The 23,336-nt window shown below is 45.1% G+C and overlaps 1 protein-coding gene across 3 annotated transcripts in view; it reads left to right on the plus strand.

The window, feature by feature from the left end:
* Nucleotides 1-225: 225 nt before the first annotated feature.
* Nucleotides 226-23,336, plus strand: part of KIF27 (kinesin family member 27) — an 82,360-nt gene continuing 59,249 nt past the window's right edge. For 2 of the 3 annotated variants that reach the window (XM_058672616.1, XM_058672618.1), the window contains exons 1-4: nt 236-392; nt 9,875-10,259; nt 17,411-17,611; nt 21,972-22,927. In XM_058672616.1, the coding sequence (XP_058528599.1) occupies nt 9,962-10,259; nt 17,411-17,611; nt 21,972-22,927 (1,455 nt within the window). In that variant the 5' untranslated portion in view covers nt 236-392; nt 9,875-9,961. Of the gene's footprint in view, nt 393-9,874; nt 10,260-17,410; nt 17,612-21,971; nt 22,928-23,336 lie in introns of all 3 variants that reach the window. The other variant, XM_058672617.1, reaches the window with a different exon arrangement.

Below are 23,336 nucleotides of genomic sequence, written 5' to 3' on the forward strand. Positions count from 1 at the left end.
GAGAGGGGCGTGGGCGGCTCAGGGGCGGGCCCTGGGCAGCTCGGGGTGGAGCCGGGTGGGCGGGGCGCGGCCGGGGCGGGGCGGAGTCTAGGGTGGGCGGGGTTCGCGGGGCTCGGGGGCGGGGCTCGGGGTGGAGCCGGGTGGGCGGGGCGCGGCCGGGGCGGGGCGGAGTCTAGGGTGGGCGGGGTTCGCGGGGCTCGGGGCGGGGCCAGGACGCGGCTGCGCGGAGGCAGCGAGTTGCGCCGCGGGCTTCGCCGGTTGCCTGGAGAACGCGCGACAACAAAAGGCGCGAGCGGCGGCGGCGCGGCAGAGTGAAACCGCGGAGTCCTGCGCTCGCCGCCAGAGACCGAGTTTTCGCCAGCCGGTCAGTGAGCGGTGGGCCGGCCTGGGAGGTGCGGGGACGTGGGTCGCCGTGCTGACCGCGGAGCCCCCTGAGCTGGCCCTCGGGCCTGCGGCGCCCCGGTCCCCGACCTGCCGTCGGACGTCGGAGCCGCGGCGGGCGGCCTCGGAGGGCGGTTGGGGCGCTGGCTAGGCTGAGGAGGGGCTTCGGGGCCGGAGCCCGAGTGGGGTGCCCCAGAGCCGGGGGAACGGGCCCTCGAGGCAGCCTCGGTGCTGGGTCTCTGTGAGGCCCGCATCGTCCCTGGGGGCTTGTTTTTGTCGCAGGCCCCGTTTCCCGTGGTACAGGTGGGAACTGGTGCGTGCAAGTGCGGCGGAAATGCGAGAGCACCTCGGAGGCAGGTGATGCTGGACAGAGCAAGCTCGTGCCTTCTTTGAAACGCCTTACGCGTAACGTTGTTTATAAAAACTTTACTTTCTCTTCTTCGCTCCATTTCTTCTCTAAGCTCTGGAGGGCATTTCTGAGGTCCTTACGCGATCCCCTGTCGATCTGCTGGGGGTTTCTCCTTATTTATTAACGAGCCACAAGGTTTAGACGAGGGGCACCGGATGGCGCCCGTGCAGGCCGACCGCCATCACCTGTGAATCACCTGGCGTAGGGGCCGCAAACAGTTCTTTCTGCTCACTTGTTGTCAACCTTTTAAATACACATATCTGTTCCCAGCCAACTAGATGCTGACTTTTGAGAAGACTTGTGCTAGAGACGTAAGATAGGCTTCAGGTGCCTGATTAGTCGGAAAAAAGTGTAAGTGATGCAAATTTTAAAAATTTGCCGGTATTTAAATTTAATTAAAAATTTTAAAAATTTTAAATTTAATTAAAATTTTAAAAATTTGCCGGTATTTAAAAATTAGAATAGGTGAGTTTCAGTCCCTTTCAGAGCCAGAATAGTTCTAGGTGTTCCTGTTACATAAACCAAGGACGTGACAATATCTCAGTTGCATTTCCGTATTTTTTGAAAGATGTATTTATTTTTATTGGAAGGTCAGTTGCACAGAGAGAAGAGACAGAGAGGAAGATCTTCCATCTGATGATTCACTCCTGAAGCTGCTGTTGCAGCTGGAGCTGTTCTGATTTGAAGCCAGGAGCCCAGAGTCTCCTCTGGGTCTGCCATGTGCGGGTGCAGGGTCCCAAGGCTTGGACCATCCTTGACTGCTTTCCCAGGCCACAAGCAGGGAGCTGGATGGGAACTGGGACTGCCAGGATTAGAACCTGCACCCGAATGGGTTCCTGGTATGTATAAAGTGAGGACCTTAGCTGCTAGGCTATGGTGCTGGGCGCCATTTTTTCTTAATTAAAAATTTTGTTGGAATCAGCCAGATTTGGTTTACTATACATAATGACTGCAGTGTGCTCACGTGACAAAATGAAGCCAACTAATCTGATAGAAAACTCCCAGTGCTTAGTGTTCAGAGACGCTTGGAAGAATCAACTCACAGCATCCTTCAGTCTACAATAAAGTTTCCAGTAGCTAATGACTGCCGAGTCCTTTGGGATCCAAGGAAGGACTTACCAGGCATAGTGTATCATGTTAGTGCCAGGGTTACGTGTCTGTCTGTGTTTGGGCCGCCATCGTGTCTGGTTTGTTGACTGTCCTGGGATTTTACAGCCCAAGGGACCTGATGTGTTTGAGTCTCAGTGTGCTCTTTACAACATGATGCAAGTGGTTTGTGTTGTTACCATTGGCCTTCATTTGATACTCTCAGAAAATTTCAACGCAAAGTACAGACACTTTAACTGTTGTTGGTAACATTTCCGCATCCAGTCCAACTTGGAATGTTATTGTTGGTCCAGTAGTCAACTAGGTTACTTAATGATAGGGTTCCTGATTCAGTTTCTCCAAAGGCGTAGTAGCCTCATCTCAAGGTTTTCATTTTTACATCATCTGCCTTTAAACATCTTCATATTATTTGTTACTTTTAAATTTTATTTTATATGTTTATGTAGTTGGGAGAGGTGCATGACCATGTGGGCCCCCAATTAGGTGGGGAGGACAAATGTTTCCACAGGGGGGAAGGAGAGGAGACCACTCCTTGCTGCCAAGTTCAGGGACGGGAACCTGTCAACTGATGATGCCCTAGATACCCCGATGTGGGGAAGAGACTGTTCCATAATTTTTTTTTTTTTTTTTTTTTTTTTTTTGGAAAGGTGGCAGATACACGGAGAGAAGGAGATACAGAGAGAAATATCTTCTCTCCTCTGGTTCACTTCCCAAATGGCCAGAATGGCCAGGAGCTAAGCTGATCCAAAACCAGGAACCAGGAGCCTTCTCCAGGTCTCCGACATGGTGCAGGATCCATCCTCTACTGCTTTCCCAGGCCACAGTCAGGAGCTGGTTGGGAAGTGAGTAGTTGGGACACAAACCAGCAGGCATATGGGATCCTGGCGCATACAAGGCGAGGAGTTTAGCCACTGAGCTGTGGCTTCAGGTTCACTTGAATAGTTTTGATAGTCCTAAGACATCGACAGCTTCACACTGGAGTTGAGAAAAATCTTCCCAAGGTCTACTGGCTGACCAAGTCTACCTTAGTGCAGAAACATGTTGCAGAGCTTGGCCAGGAGAGTGGTTCAACCTGTTCTGTTTTCTATCCTCTGATGAGGCACTCAGCATCCTCTGCTGGCCTAGATGAGCGGGCTGTCATGTCCCCTGTGTGCTTCTGGGCATGCTGTCCACTGCACAGGCATCAGCAACTGAGGAGGCCCAGTTGTGACACGTGCACTCTAAGGCTGGATCACATTTATTGTGATTGTCCCTGTGGCTGGGGTTTGGGCGTGCCCCAAGAAACCTTGCCTGTGATGACCTCAGATTTGACTCTTGTATGCCAGCCAGTGCAGGGTCAAGTTCAGTGTATCACCTGCCCCGCCAATGCACATAGCTGTGGCTGCTGCTGCCTGGTCAGTTCTGACTCCAAACCCATCTCTCACATGAACTGATGGCCTACTCCAGCCCAGCCCAGCCTGACACAGGCCTGGTCTTCATGCACGTCAGTGGGTGACACAGACTAATTGGAGTGACCACCCAGAACCTCCACCAGGCCCATTCCTAGTCCTGATTCCTGCCTGTGCCGGCATGTCCTGCAGCCTAGTCTGGTCCTCCCGTAATCCTGCCTGGCTCTCATGCATGCTGTAGGTGCCACAGCTTATGTCAGCCCACCTTCAGACCCAGCCCACACATATGCCAGTGGGCACTGCTGCCCTGACCATCCAGGCCCACCCACAGCCCCAGCTCATGTTCACCAGCAGGAGCTGTGTTCTAGGAGGGAGTTTCTTAAGTCCCCCTGCCAGGCTTTCAGCCAGTCCCAGATGTTGCATATGCAAGCAGATGCTGTGGCTCAGCCTGACATGGCCAGCTCTTGCACACACTGGTGGGCACTGTGGCCCAGTCTTACCAGTCTGTACCAGTTCTGGCTCTTGAGAGGTGGGTGCTACAGCCCAGCCCGGCCTGTGCCACACCTACTCCAGCTCTTGGTGCTGGAGCCTAGCCCAGTCCAGCCTGTCCCCAAACCCAGGTGACAGGTTCTGCAGTCTTGCCAGTCCATCTACCCCCAGCCCCAGCTCTCACACCCACCAGTGAAAGCTGCACACTAGCAAGGGAGTTCCCCAAGTTCCCCTGCCAGTCCCATTCCCAGTCCCAGATCTTGCACACACTGGCAGGTGCTTCGACCCATCCAGGCATGGCCCACTGGCAGTTCCAATGGGCATCTCAGCCCAGCCCCAGTGGGTGCGGTCCGCACCTTATTCTGGTTCTCCTGCATGCCATTGGGTGCTTCAGTCTGGCTCACACAAATGCTGTAGCCCAGTCTTGTCAGACTGCCCCCAGACTGGGCTATTGTGCCTCCCAGTGGGAGGTGTGGCCAACAGAGGAGTTCCCCAAGTTACCATGTAGGCCTGTTCCCAGGCCCAGATCTCACACGTGCCAGCGGGGACAGTGGCCCTGCTTGGCATAGTCTGCTCCTAGTCCCATTGCTTGCACGTGCTGGTGGGTGCTGCAGCCTGGCCCTTCCTGGCCTTCTCCCAGCCCTGACAGTCTAATTGCTTAGCTCAGGCCAGGTTTCCTGTGACCATGGGTGCCTTGGCCTGACCTAGGCATTCCCTCCAGAGTCCCCCCAAACCACCCCGTCTCGGCTCCCTCACCTGCCTGCAAGTGCAGTGACCTGGTCTGTGAAAGATCCAAGAAGTCATGTTTATGCTGTCAAGCATGCGCTCAGCTGCTCCAACATGTCCTGAAACCCCCTTCCCCAAGCAGTCTGCAGCCCCCCTGCCTGGCAGCTGGGGTGTCATGTCCCAGCCTGGCATTCCTGCCTTCCCTATATATCTTTTTTTTTTTTTTAAAGAATAGGCAACTATGCTGGCATAATGGTATAGTTAACACAAATTTCACATTAACCAGGCCAGCCTTGGCTGCTTTTCTCCTGGGACTGTTAACACTTGCCTAGGTACAAGAAAACCTAGGCGGTTGCCTGCAGCTGGAGTACTGGTTAACACTTTTTTAAAAAAGGCTTCCATGTGGTATAAACTTTGTCCTACCAAAAATGTGAGCATTTGTGTACGAGTTTTTATACAAATATGTTTTCATTTTTCTTTTCAGTGGATTTGCTGAACCAAATGGTAGCTGTGTTTAACTTTTGAAGTAGCTGCCAGTCTGTTTTCCAAAGTGGCTGTGCTATTTTATGGTCTCACGAAGGATGCGACTTACTCTGCACCACTACACTTGCCGTGTTGATCATGTTGGTTGCATGTGGATGTAGAGCGGTTTTGCATTTTCCTGGCAGCTAATGAAGCAGAATCTTTTCACGGGCTTGTTGACTATTTATTTGTGTGTGTATCTTTTTGTTGTTGTGTTAGAAGCAGATCTACACGGCTCAGGGGTGAGGAGACAGTTTCTGTCTGCTGGTTTATTTCCCAGATTGCTACAACAGCCAGGGACAGGCCAGGCAGAAGTAGAGTAATTGGGACTGGAAGTGGTGCCCACATGGGATATCAGTGCCTCGGTGGAGGTTTAGCTTCCTGTGGCTATGCCATGGAACTGACCCTAACATCTTAACCATTAGGTCTCAAAGTTATGAACATAGGATTTTTATTTCTTTTTATTTTTTTTTATTTTTTTTAAATTATTTATTATTTAACTTCAGTAATTACATTGTATTATGTGACACAGTTACATAGATACTTGGGTTCTCCCCACCCCTCCCCAAACCCTCCCACCATGGTGGATTCCTCCACCTTGTTGCATAACCACAGCTCAAGTTCAGTTGAGATTTCCCCATTGCAAGCATATACCAAACATAGAGTCCAGTATCTTACTGTCCCGTCAAGTTCAACGGCTTCTTAGGTATACCCTCTCTGGTCTGAAGACAGAGCCAGCAGAGTATCATCCCAGTCAATTGAAAGCTCCAACATACCATCAGCAAAAATTTACATCATTATGGAATTAATTGACATAGTAATGAGTAACCAATATGTTAAAAGTAAATGCGAGTTCCCAGCCACCTTCTGTGACCACCTCACCTATACTTCAATTTTAGTTTATACACAACATATAACATTCAAAACATAACATGTTATACATAACATCATATCATCTTAAATCAAGGCAAACATGTGGTATTTAACCTTTTGGGATTGGCTCATTTCCCTTAGCATGATGGTTTCCAGTTTGGCCCATTTGGCCACAAAGAACTGCATTTTGTTTTTTTTAATAGCTGAGTAGTATTCCATGGAGTAGATGAACCATAGCTTTCTTATCCAATCCTCTGTTGATGGGCATTTTGGTTGTTTCCATGTTTTTGCAATTACTGATTGTGCTGCTATGAACATAGGAGTGCATGTTGGTTTCTCATAGAACAAGTGTTCTGGATATATTCCTAGGAGTGCAATTGCTGGATCATACGGTATGTTGAATTTGAGTTGTTTGAATATTCTCCATACTGATTTCCATAGAGGCTGTACCAGCCTGCAGCCCCACCAGCAGTGGAGTAGGGTTCCCTTTTCCCCGCAACCTCGCCAACAAGTGTCGTTGGTGCTTTTATTCATGTGGGCCAGTCTTACTGGCGTTAGGTGGTACCTCATTGATGTTTTAATTTGGATTTCCCTTATTGCCAGGGAACTTGAGCATTTTTTCATATGCTTATTTGCCATTTGGGTTTGTTCCTTTGTGAAGTGTTTGCCCATTTCCCGTGCCCATTTCTTGAGTGGCTTGTTTGTTTTGACATTTTGGTTGTTTTGTAGCTCTTTGTATATTCTGGAGATCAGCCCTCTATCACCTATGTCGTGTGCGAAGATCTTCTCCCATTCTGTGGGTTGCCTTTTTACTTTGTTGATTGTTTCTCTAGCTGTACAGAAGCTTCTTAGTTTGATGAGGTCCCAATTGTTTATTTTGGTCTTAATTTCTACTGCATCTGGAGTCTTTTTTAGGAAGTGAGGGCCTACCCCTAAGTGTTCCAGTGTGTTTCCAACATTTTCTTCCAAAAGTTTGAGGGTTTCTGGATGTAGGTTTAGATCTGTTATCCATTTAGATCTGATCTTAGTGTATGGTGAGAGATGTGGATCTATTTTTTTGTTTCTGCAGGCTATCAACCAGTTGTCCCAACAGCATTTATTGAACAGACCTTCCCATTTGCCTGGATTGTCGTTTGTCTTTTTGTCAAAGATTATTTGGCTGTATCTGTGTGGGTTTCCTTCTGGCGTTTCTATTCTGCTCCATTGATCTTCCTCTCTATCTTTGTGCCAGTACCACGCTGTTTTGATAACCACTGCCCTATAGTATGTCCAGAGGTCCGGAACTGTGATTCCCCCTGCTAACTTCCTGTTCTTCAGGATAGTTCTAGCTATCCGTGGTTTTTTGTGCTTCCAGATGAACCTTTGGATCATTGTTTCCAGTTCCATGAAGAATGTTTTGGGCAATTTGATTGGGATTGCGTTGAATGTATATATTGCTTTTGGCAGTATAGACATTTTAATGATATTGATTTTACCTATCCAGGAGCATGGGATGTTACTCCATCTTTTGAGGTCTTGTTCAATTTCTTTTTTAAGTGGTTTGTAGTTTTCTTCAAATAAGTCTTCTACATTTTTGGTTAGATTTATTCCCAGATATTTCATACTTTTCTCTGTTATTTTGAATGGTATCTTGCTGGTTAAGTCTTTTTCCATCTTGGGGCTGTTTGCATACACTATGGCTGTTGATTTTTGTTCATTAATTTTGTACCCTGCCACTCTACCAAACTCTCGTACAAGTTCTAACAGTCTCTGTATTGAGTCTCTTGGCTCTTCTACATAAAGAATCATATCATCTGCGTATAGTGAGAGTTTAACTTCTTCGTTTCCCATTTGGATTCCTCTGATTTCTTTTTCTTGTCTTATGGCCTCAGCGAGTACCTCTAGGACTATGTTGAATAGTAGTGGAGAAAGTGGACATCCCTGTCTTGTTCCAGATCTCAATGGGAAGGGTTCCAGCTTTTCTCCATTCAGTATGATGCTGGCGTTGGGTTTTTCATATATGGCTTTAATTATGTTGTGGATTTTTCCATCTATGCCTACCTTGATTAGGGTTTTTAGTAGGAAGTGATGTTGGATTTTGTCGAAAGTTATGAACATAGGATTTTTATTTCTTTAGATCTTAGTTTTGAATTCTTTAAACATGTTTCATAGTTTTTAGAGTATAAGTTTTCTATCTTTTGTTTAATTTGTTGCTCTTTTTAATGCCATTCTAAAATATATTATTTTCTTATTTTTTTTCAGGGTATTTATGATAAGGAAGTTATAAGTTTAATCAACAGTCTTCAGAAATGAGTACAATATAACATGAGGAATAGAAAAAGCAATTTTGTTGTTGTTTTGAAATTTATATTGATTTGTAGAAACCCTTGAAACGTTTTCATGGATTTGTTCCTAAAGTTATAACAAGAGGAGGTGCTGTTTTTCCATAAACAGCTCTGAAATTCAGCAGGATTTGGACTACCCTATAGCTGTTCAGTACTGTGCTGTCATTTCTGCCTGCTCAAAGCGAGGTGTTTTCTTAACTATATGTGTCTGCTATATTTGTGGCACCCATGGCCTCATACATGTTGAAAAAAAAAATAGATCTACACAGAGAAGTGGAGTGCCTTCATAGGCCGAGAACTCTGAGGTGAACCATTCCCTATCGGATCTCCCACATAAGATGGAAGAAGCCCAGATCCTTCCTCACGGGAGCTAATGTCATTGCAACAACAGCCAGGAGCCCTGAACAGTCTTCAGAAACAGAAGAACAGTAAACTTCCTTCGGGACTCCGGAGGGGAGCTTTCTCTGGTCCTTACTTAGTTCCAACTTTGGCTCCCCACTCTCTCTTGCAGTGACCACCTGGGTCACTCAGGAGCCCCAAAATTAGATCAGATAGACAGACAGAGACTAATAAGGAAAGCTTAGAACAGACAGGAAACAGTCAGCTTGGATTCCCAGATACGTAGGACACAAAGATCAGTTACTCCTCACTGAGATGTTGAAGATTTCTCCGCACACCCCTCCTAAAATTGTTCTACTCCTCAACCGTTAAAATATGGCTTGTTAGAGTTACAAGCCTGTTTAGACCATCCTAAAATTCACGAAGTTCAGTAAAAATCACACTTGAATTCTATAAGCTGCTAAATATAAAAATGAAAATAGACACGAGACAACTGAATAGCACCCTATAAACGTTTTTAGGTTTATAGTAGCCAGGTGTGTATAAACTAAAATTGAGATGTCAAGGAAGTAGTAACAGGATGTGGTTAAGGCATTGCCTAATATATTGGTCACTCAATACCATGTTAATTAGCTTCATGATGCTGTTAATTTCCATGTTTCTTCCTGTTGTTGAAGTTGTGTAGTGGCATCTCATTGGAGGGGATGATATTCTGCCAGCTCTACTTTCAGACCAAGGATGGTCCTCCCAATGAAACTGTTGAATTTATCTGGAAAATAAGATGCTGGACTCTCTGCATGGTCCAGACCCACCTTGAAGGAATCATGGCTGGTTATGATCTGTACTATTGTAACAATATGGAGGAATTCAATATGGGAGGAGGGGTTGGGGAAACCCCAGAGCCTATGAAACTGTCTTAAAATGAAATAATAAAAAAAAATAGATCTAGTGTAAACATTTGCTTTTAACACATAAATGCAATTCTTATTTCCTTGATTTTATTTTCTGGTTCTCTGGTTATTCAACATTTAGATTAGCAGAACTGGGAAACATTACTGCTGTGGACATAAAGGCATGTTTGGACTTTATGTACTTGCCACCTTGCTTCATCGTTGACCGACTTGTGCCTCCCAGGTTATTGTGAAGCAAATGTAGACATGTTATTTCATCTATAGGTTGATGTATTCTACAAGGCATATTTGTTCTTTGTAACTATATGAGAATAATGCATATACTAATTGAGTTTGCATTAGAAGATGATTAGTTTATCAGAATAGGTGGAATTGCTAATTAAGTTTTTTTCTTTTAATACACAGGAGTCCAGATCTTACATACAATGGATTTTTCTCACACTAGATACTGAACATTAAGTAGGTAACCTGTTTAGTACAATCTAAGCTGCCATGGAAGAAATACCAGTGAAAGTTGCTGTAAGAATTAGACCTCTGCTTTGCAAAGAAGTTCTTCGTAATCATCAAGTGTGTGTGAGAGTTATCCCGAACACCCAGCAAATTATCATTGGGAGAGATCGAGTCTTTACTTTTGATTTTGTTTTTGGCAAGAATTCCACTCAAGATGAAGTATATAATACGTGTATAAAGCCCCTGGTGGTGTCACTGATTGAGGGCTATAACGCAACGGTTTTTGCCTATGGACAAACTGGGTCTGGGAAGACTTACACCATTGGAGGAGGCCACGTTGGTAAGATTCTCACACTCTTTCAAAGAAACTTGTGTGTGACAATATCTGATACACCCTAGGTGCTTAGCATATTGATTGAATAATGAAGGAATAAATAAGGTCATTAGAAGATTGTCATCTTTCAAAGATTCGTTTGTAAATGGTGAAATTTATTAAATCAAGTTTATGAAAATTTTTTTGGGAAACAAATTTAATACAGTGTTCAGTGTTCAGCCCTTGTTATTTAGACTTTTAGAATTTAAAATAAGTGAGTTAGCTTAGCCAGGTTTTGAATCCTTCAGCATGCTGGTTATAACCGTTAAACATCCTATAACAGAATTTTGGCACACTAGGAGAAATTTGTTGTGTGATTTAAAGTGTCTTCTTTGAAAAGCTACATTTCTGTTTCAAGTGCTGAATATCTGAGACATGTTTTCTTTTTTTTTTTTTTTCCTGCTTGTAATAATAGTGTGGAAAAGGTGGGCTCACAGGAGTTCCTGAAGGGCTGAAGGGAACCTTGCGAGTCATCTGCCTCCCGAGAGAGGAGGAAGTGTTCAGTGGGGTGGCTGGTGCTGGGGTCAGGACTGGGAGGCAGGTGCTCTGCTGGTGGGAGTCTCTACTGGCCGTTTTTGCTGTCAGCATCAAATTTCTGATTGTTGAAAATAAGCATCCCTGAATTTTGGTGAAGATTCCCTGTGCTGTGGATGTCAGTATTCTTTCGTTTTCAATCTTCTCACATGTTAGGTGTGTTTGACAAGCTTCTCTCATGGTATGTGTGGGGTGGGGGATGGCGGAAGCGGGGGGAGCCCAGAGGCTGTGGGGAAGCACTTCCCAGTTCTTAGAAATCACGCTTTTACAAAACTGGGGGATCGCATGCACTAGATTATTTCCAAGTTTCATAATAAAATTAGGTCAGTTTTTCTAGTAGAAGTTGTGATTTTTCTGAACAGTTGCAGTTTCTGATTGTAGTTTGTGTTTTTGATTGTCATACATTTTATGATCTTAAAGACCCAGTAAGTGGTTTATACTAATAGGAGTTATGAAATGTTCAGACCTTGGTGAGTTAATTATTACAAGTCATACTGTTTTATTAAGCTATGAATACAGTTTAATTCTGTAGGGGAAAAATTATTAAATGTTTATTGTCCCAAAATGTTTTTTAAAAATTTATTTATTATTTGAAAAGCAGAGTTCTGAAGTGTACAGGGAATCATCACATGGCAGGACGTGTGTGTGTGTGTGTGTGTGTGTGTGTGTGTATGCATGCGCTCACACTCAGGGGAACTTACCTCTGTCCATCTGGCAAAGCCACCAGAATTCAATTACCAGGCTCCATTCTCCTGACTTTATCTAATCTTAATCACCTTTCAAAGGTTTCACCTCTAAACACCAGTCAGATTATATTTCTACCCTCTAAATACCTCCCCAGGGTGATTAAATTCAACACATGGAGCTTTTAGATCCTGGAGAATATTTCTATAGATTAGATTCCCAGAGGTGGATTTGTTGAACCACGGTGTATAAACATTTGTTTAACGGTTTGATCGATAAATTTCTTTGAAAGGCACAGTGACCAGAGGGAGAGAGGGAGATACAGAAGAGATTGTCTATCCACTGATTCATTCCCCAAATGACTGGACTGGCCCGGTTGGAAACCAGCTTCCAGGCACTGCCTGTGCGTCTCACGTGGGTGGCAGAGGCCTGGGTTCCCGGGCCATCAGTGCTGCCTCCCAGGGTTTGCATGAGCAGGAAGCTGGATCAGAAGCAGAGGTCTCAGGCACTCCGGCATGGGTGGCATGCAGACCCTCCACGCAGTGCCTAAGCCTACAGCACCACAATGCCTGCCTCAGGGTATGTACGTTTAGAATGCAGATGGAGGGGTAGGCATTGTGGCAGAGCCACTCCAGAGATACATCCCTTTGCCGGAGTGACTGGACTTGAATCTTGCCTCCTTTTCCAGTCCAGCTCCCTGCAGGTGCAAGCCCTAGGAGGCAGCGGGTGATGGGTGGCACAGGTGCTTGGGAGACTCAGATCAAGTTACAGGCTTCTGCCTTCAGCCTGGTTCTGCCCCAGCTGTGGGGAGCGTTTGAGGAATGAACCAGCAAATGAAAAATCTTTTTGTCTCTCTGTCTCTCTCTCTGACTTGGCGAAGTTGCAGGTGTCATGCATAATGCAGACAGTGGACCCCAACGCTCCCTTCGGGAAGGGCTGTATATCAAAGTCACTGATAATACAGTTTCAAAAACTTTCCCCATCTGACAGGTGAAGTTAGAATTTTTTGAAACTGCCTTTATTTCCTGGTGTATTAATGAAATTAGTGTATTTTTGATGTCTAGATTTTCTCTGTGGTATACCAGCCCCGAATCCCTGATTTGCTCTTTGGTTATTGACCATGTAAATAATGTTGAAGCAACCCCTTCTCCAGTAAATATTTATTAAGCACTCAGAGAAGCTTTAAAGAAAGACTTATTTATTTTTATTTGAAAGGCAGAATTAGAGAGAGGTCGTGCATCTGCTGGTTCACTCCCCACATGGCTATCGTAGCGGCCAGAGCCAAGGACTTAGGCCATTTTCTGCTGTCCCAGGTCACAAGCAGGGAGCTGGATCTGAAGTGGAGCAGCTGGGACTTGAACCAGCGACCATATGGGATGCTGGTGTTGCAGAGCATTAGCTTGCTGTGCCACTGTGCCAGCTCCTGAGCACTTACATATTTAGGGTACTGTGCCAGTCATTGTGACACAATGAAAATCTCTATGGTCATTGTCTTGCTTTTCCTAAGTTCAGACTTACCACCCTATACAGAGCATGGGCTTTTTAAAAGACCTGTGCAGTCTTTAACAGATAATGAGTAAATAACAGCTGGTTAGGTATAAAATAAGTTTTCTCAGAAGTAATTTATTTTAGGAACATAAGTGTAATATTGCAAATGTGGTATGTAGTTTAGCACAATACATATTAACGTTTATTACCAATATTAGTTGAAATTTTGCTTTTTAGTACTTTTTAAAAAAATTCTTGTGCTTTGTTTTCTATTGAAGTAGGGAGTTCAGTAGTTTATGCTATAGTTTGAAAATAGTTTAGGTACTTTCTATTGGCTAGTTCTTGAAAAACTTTGGAACAGACCTGCCACTTCTTTTACCAGCCACATGATGGCAGTGTTGCATTATAAAAATAAATGGAAGGCAGCCATCCAAGTTCATAGATTTTCACATTTTTAGGATGGTTTTTACCAAAAATCTAAACTTTGGTAACCTTCAGCTTGAAAGCAGGTTGTTTTTAAGGTTTATTTGTAAACCAACCTTTGTTTCTTGGCATGTATTTTCCATGAAACAGTGCTAAATATGGTAGGCAGGTTTCCTAAACTGTTTGCAATGACTTGGTTACTCTTATCTCTCCATTTATTTTAAATTTTGTCTTTATCTTTTACACCTTTTTTGTTATTTAAAAATTTTGTGGGGCCTGGCGCAGTAGGATAGCTGCTAAAGTCCTTGCCTTACACGCGCTGGGATCCCATAAGGGTGCCAGTTCTAATCCCAGGGGTCCTGCTTCCCATCCAGCTCTCTACTTATGGCCTGGAAAAGCAGTCGATGACGGACCAAAGCCTTGGGACCCTGCACCCATACGGGAGACCAGGAAGAAGCTCCTGGCTCCTGGCTTCGAATTGGTTCAGCTCTGGCCATTGCGGTCAGTTGGGGAGTGAATCAGCGGACGAAAGATCTCCCTCCCTGTCTTTCCTCCGCTCTGTATATCTGAGTTTCCAATAAAAAAAATTGTGTGGTAAATACACTCATAAATATATGTGGCATGAAATATACCACTTTAGTGCTTTGCGTGCACTGGTCTATGACATCAAATCTGTTTTCTGTATTAGTGTAATTGTCACCATTGTTTCCAGAAGTTTTCATTACCCAGACAGAAGCTGTGTACTCATTAAGCCACAACTTCTCCCCGTGAACCTCCTGGTAACTTCTAATTTTCTGTCTCTGAGAATTGCCTGCTCCCACTGCTTTATGGAAGAATTATGTAATGTTTATCCTGTTTCCTGCTTTCTCACCTAACATGTCACAGCATCTGTCAGAACATTATCATCATTATTTTAAATGTATTTGTGTGAAAGTTATTTATGTAGATGGTGAGAGAGGGAGAGAGAAAGATTAGTTACACAGAGATTAAAGGACGGAGAGATCTCGCATGTGCTGCTCTCCCAGTGGCTGCGATGGCCCAGGCTGGACCATGCAGGAGCCACAAGTCTGGAGCTTCCTCCAGATCTGCTGGTTCTCTTACATGGGAGCTGGGCCCAGGCACTGGGCCGTAATCTGCTGCTTTCCCAGGTACTTTAGCAAGGACAGGGTTGGAAATGGAGCATTCCAGACTTTCTGGCATGCGCATGGGCTGCCACATGGCAGAAGGTCACTTAACCTGTTAGGCTATAGCACTGGCCCCTCCTTGTATAGATTTTACACTTGATCTTAGCCAAAAGGCCGAGAAGCGATCCTTGTATAGATTTTTATAAAGCTGCTTTAACTCGCTCTTGAAGCAAGGTGGGGCATAAATGTTCCCTCATGCCATTCCAGGCTATAAAAACTGGGCTGACGATGGAGCGTGGCGGTGCAGCTATGGCCCCGTGCTGAGCCTGGGCCGAGGGCTGTGCCTGGGCTGCCCCTCTGCACCGCTCCTGTGCACAAGGCCTGTGTCACCGACACACTCTGGCTTGCCTCTCTGCCCTCTTTCGTCCATTGCTACTCACAACCTCTGCACCATTCCCGTCTCCCTCCACCCCGCACCCCAAATCTCAGAACAGAAGAACCCTGATACCAGAGCCTTTTTTAAAGAGGTGTCTTGCCATGGTAGAGGAATTGCACTGCACTGATTGGCATTCACCTGACCTTCCCATAAAGGATTGTGAAACACATTGGTTGTTTTTGAGGTTTTCATACCCTCTTAGCACTTTCTCTGCTTCAGAAGCAACATGTTGTCTAAAATCTCCAACACTGGATAAACATGTAAAACATCACAGTGGCTCCTCCTCGTACTGGGGACTTCAGTGAAGTCCTGAGGAATGGGGTGAATTTGAGCAGGGGGCGACCCTCGGTATAAGAATTTTGTATGGGCCAAGTGCCATATCCTTGAATCTAGAATTTAAGAAGCGGCAACACAGTGAACTGGAAAGGTGAAGTATGTGTCAGATGACATGGCCTCTGCTCCCCCCCGTTGTCTGATCTTCGATGTTGAGCTGGGCTTTTCTACTATAGCTACGTGCTTGAGAGTTTGCTGTTGAGACGTAGGCCTGTTGCATTCAAGAAGCCTTCAGTTGTATTTTGCTTCCTTTAATGTTTAATTTTTGTGTTAAACCTATGTAGATATACTTTCATCTATATCATTTGGTTGTAGACATCTTTGTTTCATACTTCTGATTGCAGTATATTTAGTTTATTTTAGAACTATACTTAAAACTTTAAGCTGCAGAGTATATATTTTTAGTGATAAAAATTCACATGTAACAATGTGCGTTACATTTGATCCTTTGCTGCTTTCCCTGGCCATAAGCAGGGAGCTGGATGGGAAGTGGAGCAGCCAGGACACGAACCGGCAGCCTTGTGGAGAAGAGGCTCACCTGCTACACTCCCGTTCAGCCCCTTGGTGATCTTTCACGATTCTGCTTTTTTCCTTGGTGATCTCACCCAGGCCCGTGACTTAGCTGATTTCTAATTTTTTGCCTGCTACTTCCAGCTCCTGGTGTGAACTCAGAAGCCGTAGATCCAACCACCTGTTCAGTCTAATGAATGCCTAATAGACGTTTCAGACCTGTTAAGTTAAAAACTGAATTTTTGCTATTTACTCTCAAATCAGCATATCATCCAGTCTTCCTCTGTCAGTTGATGGCAGCTGCAGTGGCACCTCCTCCCCCCCCACCAAAAAAAAAACCTTTTGGGTCATCCAGGACTCATCCTTTTCTCTCATATCCTGCATCCAAAATATCAGGAAATCATAATGACGCTCCTGCAGAGCAAATGCAGATGCAGCTGCCGTCATGGCGTTAGCCCCTGTCCTGGGCTTCCTCTGCTGCCCTGTGCCAGCCTCCTAAGTGGGCTCCCCGTGTCATACTATAAAATATAGCAGTGACAGTGGCCTTTTAAAACCTCTGTTAAGAGTAAGTTATTGCTCTGCTTTAGTGGCTCTTATCTCACTCAAAATAAAACCCTGGGAAAGGCATTTGGCAAACCAGCTTTAATCACCACTCGAGAGGCCGTCCCTCACTCTCCCTATTGCAGTGCTTGCTTTGAGTCCCAGGCTGCCACTCTGCTTTGGATCCAGCTTCCTGTTCATGTGCATCCCGGAAATGCGGCAGATGATGGCTCAAGTGCTCGAGTCCTTGCCACTTGCAGGAGACCCACATCAACTTCAGCGTGCCCTGTGTGGGCTGCTGTGGCCTTTGCATTAGTAGATGGAAAGTCTCTCTCTCTCTCTCTCTCTCTCTCATGCACATACGTACACAGACATACACACATTTTAAAATTAAAGGATTGAAAAAAAAATAACTCCCTTGAGTGTATAGTCTTTCCATAAGGACTTCCTTGCTGTGGCTCATGTCACCATTCTGTCATTCTGCCCTTGCCTCCTTGTTGATGGATCGCATCGGTTCAGTCTCTGCCTGGCTCTTCCCCATTGGCCGGGTGGCCCACGGCCCGTACTCACAGGCCAGCCTCTGCATGCTGTCCACTGCGCCGCCGTTCTTGCGGAAGTTGAGCACACCTGCTCAGCCTGCAGCCCCCACGTCCTGCCCTGCTGTGCTGCCCTCCTTTAGTCTTCAGGCACACTGAGCACCTTTGAGCGCACCGTACAGCGCTCTTACTATTCTGGTTTGTGGCTGTCTCTCCTCAGTAATGTATCAATGGGAAATGGATTTGTTTCCCCCTGTTTTATTCACTGGTAATTCTCGGGGTCCTTGAATAGTGCCTGCACATGGCAATGTATGAAATAACGCATTTTTTCCATGAAAGTGTAAATAAATTCTTAGGGGATACATACCATACATTTTTACCAATGAATCTTATTGTGATTTTAAAATGTATAATAGAATATAGAATACATTCATTAATTGTAAGTTTTGGGTTGTAGTTTTTCATAAAGAAAAAAGATAGTTCCAGATGTGCTTTTTTCTAAAATTTCAGCCTCGGTTGTGGAGGGTCAGAAGGGCATCATTCCTCGAGCTATCCAAGAAATATTTCAAACCGTTTCTGAAAATCCTGGCATTGACTTCGATATCAAAGTGTCCTATATTGAAGTCTACAAGGAAGACCTGAGAGATCTGCTCGAATTGGAGACCTCTATGAAGGACCTTCACATCCGGGAGGACGAGAAGGGAAATACAGGTGAAGCTGCCTCTGCGTTGATCACCTTCACTGGGGACAGACCCATGCCGTTTTAGATACACTCCAAAAAAATTTTTTAAAGAAAATGTGTTTTTACTTTTACATGGAATAGTTTATTGAGTATCAATCTCAGTTAGGTTATTGAGATGAAAAAGCAGGAGTTTGGACTAGTTGGGAAGCTGAACTCATTTGTAATTCACACTGTGGGTCTCTATTGCCCTGCTTAGGTGAAACTACTCAAGGCTGTTTGTTTTCCGCTCTGAGCGTTGTCCTGAGGTCAGTGGTGTCTTTGCTTCTAGGTCTTCGTCTAAGTTGGCTGAGAACTCCACGCTCCTCCTCTCTGATTTTTCCCAGCTCCCCCTTTTCATCCTTTTTTGTTGTGGAGTTTATATTTCTGCTTCTCCATGTTAACATTTACCTGCCCTTTGTCGTGCTGAGGTCTGATTTCCTGTGCTAGCAACCTGCTAATCTCATGAACTAATAAGACCCATCTGTTTGCAAATGGAAGTCAAAATGGGAGCCAAATGCAGATTTTTTTTAATTGAGTTACAGAGAGAGAAAGAGAAGAGAGAGGTGTTTTGTCTTTTCTGATTCACTTTCCAGTTGGCCATAATGGCCAGGACTTGGTCAGGCGAAAGCCATGGGCCAGGAGCTTCAGCCGCGTCACCCACATAGGTGCAGGGACCTAGACGCTGGGGACATCCCCTGCTTTGTTCAGGTCACCAGCCAGAAGCTGCATCAGAAATGGAGCAACCGGGGCGTGAACTGGCTCCTGTATGGGATACCCGGGTACCAAGTGGCAGCTCTCCTTGCTGTGCCACAGCTCTGGTCCCAAATCCAAGTATTCTTTTTTTTTTTTTTTTAAAGATTTATTGTTATTGGAAAGCCGGATATACAGAGAGGAGGAGAGACAGAGAGGAAGATCTTCCATCCGATGTTTCACTCCCCAAGTGAGCCGCAATGGGCCGGTGCGCCGATCTGATGCCGGGAACCAGGAACCTCTTCCAAGTCTCCCACGCGGGTGCAGGGTCCCAAAGCATTGGGCCGTCCTCGACTGCTTTCCCAGGCCACAAGCAGGGAGCTGGATGGGAAGTGGAGCTGCCGGGATTAGAACTGGCGCCCATATGGGATCCCAGAGCTTTCAAGGCGAGGACTTTAGCCGCTTGGCCATGCCGCCGGGCCCCCAAATGCAAGTATTCTAAAGAACAAATTCTACTCCTTTGCTTTTAGAACTGATCCCTCGTTGAATATTTTGAAAACAGGAAAGTGTAAAGAAGAAAGGTAAAGATAACTTTTAACGCTAGAACCCAGAACTATCAATTTAAAAATACTCATTTGTGTGTGAGAGAAGGCATGTGCAAATACGATGTACTCTCATCTGCTGCTCGAGACCCCAGATGGCAGCCCTGCTGGAACCTGGGGACTGAAGCCGGGCTCGCTCCCAGGCAGAGGGGCTCGGTGCCTTGTGCCTTCGCCCATTAACGCCCAGGGCCCTCGTTAGCAGCAAGCTGAGGTCAGAGATGGAACTGAACAGCAAACCCACACATGACATGGCATGCTAACTGCTAGATTTTTTAAAGATTTATTTATTTATTTTTTTAATCAGAAAGTCAGACACACAGAAAGGAGATCAGAAAGGAAGATCTTTCATCTGCTGATTCACTCCCCAATTGATTGCAACGGCCAGAGCTGAGCCAATCCGAAGCCAGGAGCCAGGAGCTTCTTCCAGGTCTCCCGAATGGGTGCAGGGTCCCAAGGCTTTGGTCCATCCTCGACTGCTTTCCCAGGCGACAAGCAGGGAGCTGGATGGGAAGCAGCACCACCGGGATTAGAACTGCACCCATATGGGATTCCAACACGTGCGAGACGAGGACTTTAGCCACTAGGCTACCACATTGGACCCCTAGCTGCTAGATTTAATGTCTGCTTCTAGAAATAGTAATTTTGAGGTATTCTTCTCTTTTTAAAATTTAACTTTGAATTTTTCATAATATAGTTCTACCTCTTCCACCCTCCTGTCTTTCCTTGGGGTGTTTTCTTTCCAGATTTATTGTTCTGTAACACATACTTTTAAAAATAACATACTTGCAACTTTGCCTATAGTTTTATATTTTGTTCTTATATTGAATGCGAGCTTTTTCATTACACATTTTTCAAACTCATGATTCTTTATAGTACTATAGCAATGAATGATGTGTTACAGTAATTTAATATTTTGTCATTGGACGGACAGTTAGGCAGTTTCCAAGTTTTAATTATTAGCAACATTGCCATGCCTGTCCTAAGCCATGCCCCTCCTCTGCAAAGCACCCAGTGGGACAGTGCTGGAGCCTGTCCCGGGAGTAGCTCCCGTAGGGGAATTCTCAGCAGTTGGAAAAGTCAGATGGCAGCCCACCATGGGGCTGGTGAGATTTGTCTTCTAGTAGCCTTGTCCTTAGTATTCCTGTAATTCCTGCTGGTTTGAAGAAATTGGTTTTTATTGTTTGTTAGAAAGGAAGTGAATATGGCCATTTCTAGTTTCATTTGTTAATTCAATCTGGGTTTATTTTTTTTCCAGATAGAATTCAGACTAATGCTTCGAGTTTTTCTGTCTTGTAGCATATAATTTTTTTAAAGGACGTATTTTATTGCAAAGTCCGATATACAGAGAGGAGGAGAGACAGAGAAGCTCTTTTGTCCGATGATTCACTCCCCAAGTGGCCACAATGGCTGGAGCTGAAACCAGGATCCAGGAGCCCCTTCGGGTCTCCCACACGGGTGGAGGGTCCCAAGGTTTTGGGCAATTCTCTACTGCTTTCCTAGGCCATAGTCAGGGAGCTGGATGGGAAGCAGGGCTGCCTGGATTGGAACCAGCACCTATATGGGATCCCAGCCTGTGCAAGGCGAGGACTTTAGCCACTAGGCTACTCTGCTGGGCCCAAGAGTGATTTAATATTAATAAAACAATGGAGAAATTTAATTATTTGGAATTTTTTAAAGATTTATTTTTTTTATTGAAAGATTTACAGAGAGAAGGGAATATGGAAAGATCTTCCATCCACTGGTTCACTCTGTAAGTGGTAATGATTTGCAGAGCTGAGCCAATCTGAACCCTGGAGCCAGGAGCCTCCTCTGGGTCTCCTAAGCGGGTACAGGGTACCAAGGCCATGAGCCATCCTCCACTGCCCTTCTAGGCCACAAGCAGGGAGCTGGAAGGGAAGTGGAGCAGCTGGGATACGAACCGGTGCCCATATGGGATCCCAGCACGTACAAGGTGAGGACTTGAGCCACTAGGCTACTGCACCAGGCCCCTGATTTTCTTTTTCTTTCTTCTTCTTTTTTAATTTAAAAAGCAGAGATATGGAGAGAGAAGGAGACAGAGATCTTTTATCTGCTGGTTCACTCTCCAACTGGTTGCAGTGGCTAGAGTTGGACTGGTCCAATGCCAGAGCTTCTTTTGGGGCTCCCATGTGGGTGCAGGGACCCAACCACTTGGTCCATCTTTTGCTGTTTTCCTAGGATTAGCAGAGAGCTAGATTGGAGCTGGAGCCGCCAGGAGGCAAACCACTGTCCATATGGGCTGCCGATGCCACAGGAGGAGGCTTAGCGCGCTGTGTCAGGGTGCTGGCTCCGCAAGAAAGTGAACTTAGGAAAACTGCTGCTAATTAATTTTGAGTTTGATTCTTTTTTTAAATGAATTTTTTTTTTAATTTACTTGAAAGGCAGTGTTACAGAGGGAGTGAAAGTTAGAAAGATCTCCATCCATTGGTCACTCCTCAGAATGGCCACGCCAGACAGAGTGGGGCTGATCCAAAGCCAGGAGATAGAGCTGCTTCTGGGTCTCCCACGTGGGTGCAGATGCCCGAGGACCTAGGCCATCTTCCACTGTTTTCTTAGGTGCATTAATAGGCAGTGGGATTGGAAGTGGAGCAGCTAGGACTTGAACTGGCACCTCTCCGGGATGCGAGCATGCAGATGATGGCTTTACTCATTCTACCACAACACTGGCCCCAAGTTATATACTTTATAATCTATTTTCTTTTACATTAAGTAATTAATAATTACAAATCAAAATACTGAAGTTTTTCTTTTGTTTTAAGGAACCTAGTTTTTTTTAAAGTTCATCTTTTAGAGTTTAACCATCAAAATGAGTGCTATGAAAATTAGCTTCTTGAAAATTTTTTTTTAGAATTCGCTTCTTTGGGCAATGTTTAACATTTTAAATATTATGTTGGTGATGGTACTATTATTTGAAATGCTGTTGGGGGTCTTAAAAGATTATCTTGGCCAGGCTGTTTAGCAAATAACTGTTGTGGTTTACTTAACCATCCTGTCTTTTGATGCCAACCTGGTTTAAAAAACTTGCCTTTGCTGTTTTAAGTGATTGTCGGGGCCAAGGAGTGCCCTGTGGAGAGTGCAGATGAAGTTCTGAGTCTTTTGAAGATGGGGAATGCATCCAGACATACAGGCTCCACACAAATGAACGAGCACTCCAGCAGATCACATGCCATTTTCACAATCAGCATTTGTCAAGTGGAGAAAAACGTGGAGGCAGCCGAAGACGGATCATGGTATCCCAATCGACCTGTTGTTTCAAAGTTCCATTTTGTGGATTTGGCTGGATCCGAGAGAGTAACCAAAACGGGCAACACTGGTGAACGGTTCAAAGAATCCATTCAGATCAACAGTGGGCTGTTGGCTTTGGGGAACGTGATAAGCGCCCTAGGGGACCCACGCAGGAAGAGTTCACACATCCCATATAGGGATGCTAAGATCACCCGGCTCCTGAAAGATTCCTTGGGAGGCAGTGCCAAGACTGTCATGATCACGTGTGTTAGCCCTTCCTCTTTGGATTTTGATGAGTCCTTAAATTCTCTCAAATACGCCAATAGAGCACGGAATATTAGAAACAAGCCCACCCTGAACTTTAGCCCTGAGTCAGACCGGATGGATGAGATGGAATTTGAGATTAAGCTGCTTCGAGAAGCTCTGCAGAGCCAGCAGGCTGGGATCAGCCAGACAGGCCCAATCCATCGGGAAGGGACTCCTGATAAAAATCGGATCTGTTTCCTTGAGGAGCAAGTGGCTCAGTTACAAGGAGAATGTCTGGGCTACCAAAACTGTATAGACGAAGCCTTCACCTTCCTGGTGGACTTAAAAAATGTCAGACTAAGCCAAAAGCAGCAGCACAAACTGCAGGAGTGGTTTAATACAACCCAGGAAATGAGGAAGGCTGTCCTCGCCTCGCTCCGGGGAAACAGAGGCCTTGCAAATCTGGAGGAAGGACCCCAGCATGTTTCCGTTCTGCAGCTGAAGAGAGAGCTGAAGAAATGCCAGGTCTGTAGACATCACTTTTACGTGTGACTGCGTTACAGCCTGAATGTATCTGGGCAGGAAGGTTTTTAACAGGGTTGTGTGTCAGCACACCTTTCTCTGCTTCTTTCTGCCCTCTGTATTCTTGTTGCTTCCTCCTGACAAGTCATCCCTTTCTTGGCACCTCCTTTTCCTCCCTTTGGTTAAAATGTATTGTAATTTGTTGTATTTATTTAATAGAACCAAACAGAGCTGGAAGCCACTTTAGGGAATGATAAGAACTACATTTTCAGAAACAAAATTATATTATTATTTCCTCAGTTTTTCTACCTGTATGGCTCAGTGGTTTTTGAAAGGAAAAAACAAAATCGTATATTTTGAATTTATAGATTGAAAAGCAAGCAAATCAATGTCTTTGGCAATGTTTTAGGAA

This window comes from Ochotona princeps, chromosome 14, assembly GCF_030435755.1.
Source record: "Ochotona princeps isolate mOchPri1 chromosome 14, mOchPri1.hap1, whole genome shotgun sequence".
NCBI classification, from domain to species: Eukaryota; Metazoa; Chordata; class Mammalia; order Lagomorpha; family Ochotonidae; genus Ochotona; species Ochotona princeps.